The 8,606-nt window shown below is 51.6% G+C and overlaps 1 protein-coding gene across 1 annotated transcript; it reads right to left on the reverse strand.

The window, feature by feature from the left end:
* Positions 1-959: 959 nt before the first annotated feature.
* LOC111145604 (alpha-2-glycoprotein 1, zinc-binding) lies at positions 960-7,460 on the reverse strand. Its single transcript, XM_022500611.1, has 4 exons — positions 7,304-7,460; positions 4,690-4,950; positions 2,025-2,300; positions 960-1,416 (listed from the first exon to the last, which is right to left on the reverse strand). The coding sequence occupies exons 1-4, from the start codon at positions 7,377-7,379 to the stop codon at positions 1,061-1,063; spliced, it is 969 nt and encodes a 322-aa protein (XP_022356319.1). The 5' UTR covers positions 7,380-7,460; the 3' UTR covers positions 960-1,060.
* Positions 7,461-8,606: the final 1,146 nt, after the last annotated feature.

Raw genomic sequence — 8,606 nt, forward strand, 5'->3', positions numbered from 1 at the left:
TTGATCTGAAATTCTTCTCCTGTCATGTGGTTTTCTTTATCTGTTCGCAGCTATATTTTCCCTTCTTGACTATGTGGATTGTTTTCCTCTGCAGCCTCTACTGTTCCAACAGGAGTTTTGTTTTTTGTTTTTTGTTTTTTGTTCCTTTCCATCTGGTTCCAGAGGAGAGGAATGTGGATTTCGCACAGACTGAGGAGGTATTTCCTCGGCTTTGAGTTCCGCACCAGGTCAAAGTATCAGAAATAACAAGTCGAACCTTCACGTTCAGGCTCTCAAGAAAGATTAAGGGTTGGCTCAGAGTTCTGGACGCTTGGGGTGATTTCCTTAAGGAGATCAGCTTGGAGGCCGGGGCCAGGGAGGGAAAGGGAACGAAGTCTGCGTCACACAAATGGGCTCCATAGAAAGGTCAGGTGTGGGAGCCCTGCTGTGTCTTTTGGGGCTTTTAAACCTGTGGAGGGTGGTGGGTAACTGGGTTAAAAAACAAAAAACAAAAACACACTCAAGTGAATTTGGAAGAAGTCTAATGAGCTACGGTCTGGGGAGGTTCCAAGGCCCAAAGGTATGTGGAAAGTGGAGCCCCTGGAATGGAGGAGGGCTGTGTCTCAGGGAGGAGTTGTGTCTGGGCCACTGAGGCACACAGAAGAGACATGGGTTTGTGTTAAAGAGGGTCTATAACCTCACAACAGAGGAGATGTCGCCAGTGGGCTCTTGAACAAGGCCCGAGGGCCCAGCTGGTCCACGCCACGCACAGATGGACCCCCCTGCGCCCCAGGGCAGGATGCTTTGAGTTGATAGCAAGAATTTCAGATGAATGAAGGCTTAGGAAAACAGGATGAAGGGTCATATCTACTCCCATTTTTATATCATGTCAGTTTAAAAATACCTTTCTACACTGGGTGCTAGGCAAGGGGATTACTGTTGGTTTGATTAGATTAGATCAGACAGATCAGATCATGGGGCTTCGCAAGTCAGTTCAGCCCAGAGTCAGCTCAGGGGCCGGTACTTGAGTCTTCCCTCCTCCGAGTGTCTGAACTCACCACCGGACCCCTAGCTCGGACCCCTAGCTCGTCTCTCCTGCCATGAGGTGGGGTGGCTCCTGTCCCCGGGGGCCCTTGGAGCCGTCAGCCCTCGCTCCAGGCCACAGCACAGTGAGGGGCTGGGCCAGGCTGCTGTGCTTCACACGGCAGGAGTAGGAGTCCGGGGCTCCGTCCTGCGGGGAAGCTGACATTACCACCCAGGACTGGTAAGTGCTGTTTCCGCTGGGAAGCACGTCTCCCCCCGACTCAGTCTCCTGTGTATCGCCCCCCTGAATCCAGTGCAGCTCAATTTCTCGTGGGTAGAAGCCATCAGCCCGGCACTTGAGTGTCTGAGTTTCTCCCGGGGTCCCGTGGCTGGTGATGGACACGGAGGGAGGATCTGTGGAGGGACAGAGGGTGGATAGCGAGAGCCTGCTCTCAATGGCTCCCTGCTCCCTCCCCTCTCTGGGGGTCAGTGATGAGCAGAACTCCAAGCTCTGTGTCTGTCTCCCCAGAGAAACTTTGTGAAGATCAGGGAAGGCTGAGGGTTTCCAGGAGCTTCCCCGTTGGATCGTGGAATGACCGCCGCTGCCCTTGGGCTCCCCGTCCCTCCACAGTCTATTGACATCTGATGGCAAGAAACTGTGACTACCCTCCCATACATTTTCCTATTTATTCCCAGACTTCTGGGTGAGTTTTGGGGCTCCCTCCTCCCCCAGTCTCAGCTCCATGCCTTAGTTCTGCCTGTGGCTCTATCCATCAGACCCCTCCCTGCTCTGCAGGGCCCTCGTTCTCACTGCTTCCCAAACCCAAGGCTTGCGACAACCCGGCTGTGACAGGCAGGCATTTCCCACACCTGCCTTCATGCACGGCTCTGCCTGGAGGCATCGTCCTAGAGACACCACCGTGGGATTGGCGGGAGCTGCCCCCTGACCCCACTCCCAGCCTGAGATCACCTTGGTCTTTCTCAGCTCAGCTCGGGGGAGCAGGACAGAGGAAGCAGGGTACCTTGTCGGTCCAGGTAGGTCTTGCCGTGTTGCAGGTACCTCCGCAGCATCGCGGGGCACTCCTCTTCCAGGTAGGCCTTGGCCCGCAGCACGTACACTTCTTCTGCCTCCCACTTCTGCTTGGTGATCAGAGCGGCAGGGTCCTGGGGGACCCACGCTGGGATTTCTTTGTTGAACTCGATGAAGTTCCTTCCGTCATAGGCGTACCTCCAGAATGCTCCGCTGTTTTTGTCATTCTGGAGCTCACAGCCAAACATTCCCTGAAAGGTGTGAGACCCTGCACCCTCCCCGGCCACCCCAGGGGAAGTTAGTCAGCTTGGCACGCACTGCACTGTGTTTTAATAACTTTCACTGCTACACAGTTTGCAGAAACAACAGGAAGCAAGGTTTTGGAGATCTAAGCACATGGTCCCTATATTTTGGCGAATGGGTTATAAGCCAGTCATAGAGCAGAAGAGGGAAAGGTGCTTTGGTTTGGTGTTTCAGGCCCCTCTGGGCTAAAATGCATCCTTCCTGGTGGGGAGGGTCAGGGAGACCAGACCACACACCGTGTTCCCAGCTCCCCTGTTCCCGCATATAGTGAACTGCGAATGCCCTGGGGGTTCTTAGGAACCCGACAGAACCACACTGAAGTGCCATCTCCAAGTTAAACAGAAATTATTTGGAGTTGAATACAGATTACCAAATCTCTCCTTTTTTTCCTCTGTTCACAGTGGAGCTGATGTCACCGCTTGAGTAAACTCTTTCCTGGGGTTTGCTATCCTCATCAGGAATCTCTGAGCCCCCTCTCTGCCCAGGGAGCCACAAGTCTTGGAACCTGGCCTCCTCTGGGAGGGGGACACGACCGGTGGGGACCCGATATTGATTAGTGCTGTGGGCCCAGGCTCTGATCTCAAGCTCCCTGGGCTCAAACTGCAGATCTCTCTGAGCCTCGACCTGGCTTGAATGTGAGTGTTTAACCTCCCCCTGCTTTGGTCTTCTCAGCTTGCAAAGAGCAGCGGCCATGTACTGGTTCAGAGGGTTGCTGGGAGCATTACCAGCCAGCGTCAACACCTGTGCCCGGCACACAGTAGGTGCTCAGGAAATGCTCATGATTCTCTCGCACCCTCTGTTCCTCTCTTTACCCTCTTTACTGGTAATGACTTGCTTCAGCATTTTTATTCCAGCCAATCAGATGTCTGCTGGGGTCCTTTCTGGGCCCCTGTGCCTCACCCTCTCCTACTTCTGATGCACAGTGAGGGCCATTTTCCTTACCAGGCCTTCCCATTTCTTATCCTTCAGATTTGTGCATGGCTCTGGGCTCCTTTAGGAAATTTTCAGATTCCACATAGCTTCTTAGGCATTTTTGTGCTCAGAAATCCATCTCTCGGGGTGCCTGGGTGGCTCAGTGGGTTAAAGCCTCTGCCTTCGGCTCAGGTCATGATCCCAGGGTCCTGGGATCGAGTCCCGCATTGGGTTCTCTGCTCAGCCTGTTTCCTCCTCTTTCTCTCTCTGCCTGCCTCTCTGCCTACTTGTGATCTCTCTCTCCGTGTCAAATAAATAAATAAAATCTTAAAAAAAAAAAAAAGAAACCCATCTCTTCACCCTCATCCTATGATGATTTAGCATCAAGAGTTCACCAGCCCGAACCATGAGAGACTACGGACTCTGAAAAACCATCTGAGGGTTTTAAAGGGGCGGGGGTGTGGGAGGTTGGGGGAACCAGATGGTGGGTATTAGAGAGGGCATGGATTGCATGGAGCACTGGGTGTGGTGCAAAAACAATGAATACTGTTACGCTGAAAATAAATTTTAAAAATTTAAAAAAAAACACCAAAAACCAAATATGAAAGAGGGGAAAAAAAAAGAGTTCACCAGCCCATGACTGACTGATTCAGGAGACCGGCGGTGGGGGGGGGGGGTGGGGGTGTCCCGGCTCCCCATCTTCCTCCTACCACAAGTCCATGAGGCCTCCCGAGTCTGTTCCTTACAGACAAGAGGGTCTTCAAGACTCCATGTAACTCTATGAGTGTGTGGTTCTGAAGTCAGTCCCTACTGAGCTCCCAGTATGGGCCACGGTTTGTGTGAGGCATTTTCTCTTAATCATTCAATATATTTCACTGGAGCAGGTTATTTGTGGCTGTCCCAGGTGATGGGACAATCAGGGAGACCAAGACCGACGAGGTTCTACCTTCATGGAATTTGCAGAGGTAAGTTTTATGGAATCTCTTGGAGGTTCCGGTTCTTGGGTTCAGACCAGGTTATTAAGAACACGTTCACTGTCAAACAGCTCGTGATTGGCTGGGCCACGATGCGAACCAGATTTGATTGACTCTAGGGTTAGCTCACTCCCTCCCTGACATCTGTAGGCAGGGGAGCCTGATGCCTTCTAAAGTAGGATCAGCCTTAGGCAGGTCGGAGTGTGGGGTGGAGAGGTGATGTGTGCCTGGATGAGAGCTGACTCTGACGTCACTTCCTGGGAGAACCGAGGCCTGGGAGTGAGGATGGGGATAGTATGGGGCAGGAGGAGAGCAGATGCGCTGTGGGGTTGGGGGGGAATGCAGAGTGCCTGCGAATTTCTACCCTCGTCTCTTTTATTTCCATCCTGCTGACCCCTTTCCACTTACCCCTGCAGGGCTGCCCATTGAGCTAAGACCCCCCACCCCAGCAGTCCACTGTTCACTGACCTTCTTTGTCCTTGTAGTAGTCCATGATGTCCTTCAGGGTCACCATGAAGATCTCCTCCCTGGCCTTTTGAAGTTCACTCTCCTTCTCCCAGTCCTCTATTCCTTCCATCTGGCTCCACGGGTACTGGGGTATGGCCTTCCTGTCTTCACTGTCATAGTGAAAGAAATCCTGGTCATTGAGGTAGGCTGTGGCCTGGAAGCTGGGGAAGCCGTCCCTGGGCCTGGAGAGCCCAGTATAGAAGAAGCTCAGAGAGTAAGACCCTGAAAAAGAGGAGAGGACTTTGAGGTGTGGGGTCCATGCAGGGGAGGCCCAACGTGGGGCAGCAGAAGGCCAGGAAGGGGGCCGTGGCCACTGGGCCCCTCTGGAGGCTCATTCAAGTGAAAAGGGCCCTATGTCTATCCTGGGGGTGGTACTTTAGACACCATTCTGTGTTTTCACTGCACTGTTTCTTCTCGACACATAAGAAGATAATATTTCTCAGCCTCCTTGTACATATGTTGGGATCATGCTATTGAGTTCTGGGGATGTGAGAGGGAATGATGTCTTTTTTCTGGTCTGAGGCCCTATGAACTCATTTGCTCATTCGTTTATTTATTTTTAAGGATTTTATTTATATAGAGCATAAGTAGGCAGAGAGCCAGGCAGGGGGAGAAGGAGAAGCAGATTACCCACTGAGCAGAGAGCCCGGCATGGGGATCAATCCCAGGACCCCGAGATTATGACCTGAACTGAAGGCAGATGCTTAACTGACTGAGCCACCCCGGTGCCCCTGTCTTTCTTTTTTTTAATGTGATGACTGTGGAGACCTCAGGATGAAAACAGGAGTCCCAAGATGCAAATAGGCCAGATTCCTGAGTCACCCCAGAGAAGACAGGAAAGTTGCCTTTTCTGTATTACACTTTACAGGAGTAAGAAATAAACATTTGTTAGGGTAAGCCACTAAAAACTTTGTTACTGGAGCATAACCTAGTCTAAGACATAGAATTCGAATGCATAGGAAGAATTTACCAGAAAACTCAGGAGATGACTTAGAATGGATTGGCACAGGGTAAGACCAGGATCTGGATCTCAGAATTCCCAGGGTTGCACCTTGCATTTTGGCAGGGACTCGGAGAGTGGGGAGCATTTCCAATAATTAATTTGTGATACAATTCACATTGGTGTTAATAATGTTGGAGGTCACAGGGGCGCCTGGGTGGCTCAGTGGGTTAAGCCGCTGCCTTCGGCTCAGGTCATGATCTCAGAGTCCTGGGATCGAGCCCCGCGTCAGGCTCTCTGCTCAGCGGGGAGCCTGCTTCCTCCTCTCTCTCTGCCTGCCTCTCTGCCTGCTTGTGATCTCTCTGTCAAATAAATAAATAAAATCTTTAAAAAAAATAATGTTGGAGGTCATATGGCGGATTCCTAGATCAAGTGCTGAAATTATTCTTGGTAACTAGTTTCTAAATGTGATTAACTTTAGACCTTGTGTAAAGCAAATTACCCTTTGCAATGGGTGGGCCTCATCTAATCAGTTGAAGACCACAAGAAAGAAGCCCAGTTCCCCAAAGAAGAATTCTGCCTTTCTGCCTTCAGATTGCCTTTGGACTCAAGGCAACAACACTGACTCTTCTCCACATCTCCAGCCTGCAGATTTCAATCGTGCTAGCCAGTTCCTTAAAATCAATTTCTTTCTCTATATACATCGTCTTTGTTCTGTTTCTTTGGAGAACCCTAACTAATACAGATTTTGGTGTAGGATGCGATTAACATTTTATTTTATTTTTAAATTTTTAAAAGATTTTATTTATTTATTAGACACACAGAGAGAGATCACAAGTAGGCAGAGAGGCAGGCAGAGAGAGAGGGGGAAGCAGGCTTCCTGCTGAGCAGAGAGCCTGATGCGGTACTCGATCCCAGGACCTGGGATCATGACCTGAGCCAAAGGCAGAGGCTTTATCCCACTGAGCTACCCAGGCGCCCCACTGATAAACATTTTAAAATAAAACATATATTTTCATAGTTTTTAAGTGTCACAAATTTCAGACATGCACAGTTTACTTTCCATTTCTTCATCCTGAAATTGGTGGCCGAGAAACAGCCTCGTTTTCCTATTCTAGTGTTGACTCTGGTGCTTCCCAGATTCCAGCTGGCTTCTTTCCCCCTAACTTGCCTTCAGGGCTAATGGGCAGCACTGTGGTCTGATGGCAGGGGGGAGGGGACAGATTTCCTTCTACAACCCTCCAGTTAACCTGCCTTCACATCTGCTGCTTAGGCTTCTTCCCTCTTTCTCTGCGAGCCAGACAGACTCATCCAGCCACTGGAAGAAAGGAAGGAACAGGATGTTCTGCTTCTGTGGCTCCTGCACTGTCCTGGCTGTGTGACCCTGGCCAGGTTACTTCACCTCTCTGGTCTCGGTTTTGCTCACTTGTTAGCTAAGGGTTTTAGCTTCTGATTCTCTAAATCCTCATTTAGCATGACTCCAGAGGCTCCCTCAATCCTTCTTGAAGTTTGGGAGCTGAGTTAGGTGACAGCCTGGGACACCTCTTCCCACAGTATCCTTGGGAATCCCCGCTGCTCTAGAGGCCCTTCTCCAGCCCATCTGTCCCTCAGAGCCACCCTGGCTTCCTTACTCACCAGCTTGGGTTTCCTGAGGGACTGCAGGCCCCAGAAGGAGTAGCAGGGACAGCAGGACAGGCAGCATTGTGTCCATGGTGCCTGATCGGAAGGTTCTGGACTGCCCTGGTGGTAGAGCTCAGAGCAGACTACTTGGAAATAAAGCCAGGTGTAGTTATGGGAATGGTCGGGCTGTGAGCCCAGCCTGGGAAAGGTGACTTCACAGCCAATGAGCCTGCAGGACAGGCTCCTCCTCTGACAGTGACAGAGAAGGGTGCACAAGCCACCCTGGGCAGAGGTGGCCCTCAGCCAGTTCACGGACAGTGTGTAGACTGAGAGCCACAACAGCTGGCTGCAGGCTGGGACTTTGTGCGTCCCCCGGGTGACAGAATGCAAATGGATGAGGGAGGAGGGAAGGGGGGCTGTTAAGTGGCAGATGCCTGGGGTGTGTGTCCCTTTCAGTGGGGGGACTGGGGTGTTGTCAGACGCCCTCTGGAAAAGCTCTGCACGTGGCCAGAGCCCAGGCTTGGGCAGACCCCAGCTAGGGTGGGACCCCCTCTCACACCCTGCACACTGGTGTTCTGCACAGAGCACATCCACATCTCTGGCTCCCTCCCTTCCCTCCTTTTCCTTCTGTTTTTTTTTTTTAAAGATTTATTTATTTATTTGAGAGAGAGAGTGTGTATATTTACACATGCGGGGCAGGGGCGCAGGGAGAGGAAGAGGAAGAGAACCCCTAGCAGACTCCTAGCTGAGCACCAAGAGCCGGACGCGGGGCTTGATCGTACAACCTTGAGATCACGAAATCAAGAGTGGGATGCTCAACTGACAGAGCCAGCCAGGCACCCCTGCCTCCCCCCAACTCCTTTCCATGCTTGGGGAATCCAGGGCTTTCCATCATGGAGGCAGAAGTAGCCCGATTCCCCTTTGGGCTCGGTCCAGCAGACACTGGTGCCCTGGATGCTGAGGCTGGTATCAGTGAAGCAAAGAAGAAGGCAAAGGTGGGCGGCCCTTTCTGGGGAGCTCAGCAGCGGCTGTCACCGCCATGTCCTGGGAGCTGCGGGGCTACAAGCTGTAGGGGTTCCCACGTCCGGTGAGGGGGTGTCATTTGTCCGTATAGCTGACAGCAGTGTGTGTTCACAGGACTTGCTCTGTGGTGTGATTTTCCCCTGTGCTTCTCCCGCCTAACTCTGAGCCGGGGTTTTCCAGTCTCTCCGTTGATTCTGAGGGCTAACCGATAAATCTGTTTATTCTTTGCTTCAAGTCAGAATTAGATTCTGTTTCAGCAACTGAGGATCCTGACTGATAATGAAATTGGGACAGG

The sequence above is a fragment of the Enhydra lutris genome, unplaced genomic scaffold (assembly GCF_002288905.1).
Source record: "Enhydra lutris kenyoni isolate GAN:26980312 unplaced genomic scaffold, ASM228890v2 scaffoldscaffold13, whole genome shotgun sequence".
In the NCBI taxonomy this organism is placed as follows: Eukaryota; Metazoa; Chordata; class Mammalia; order Carnivora; family Mustelidae; genus Enhydra; species Enhydra lutris.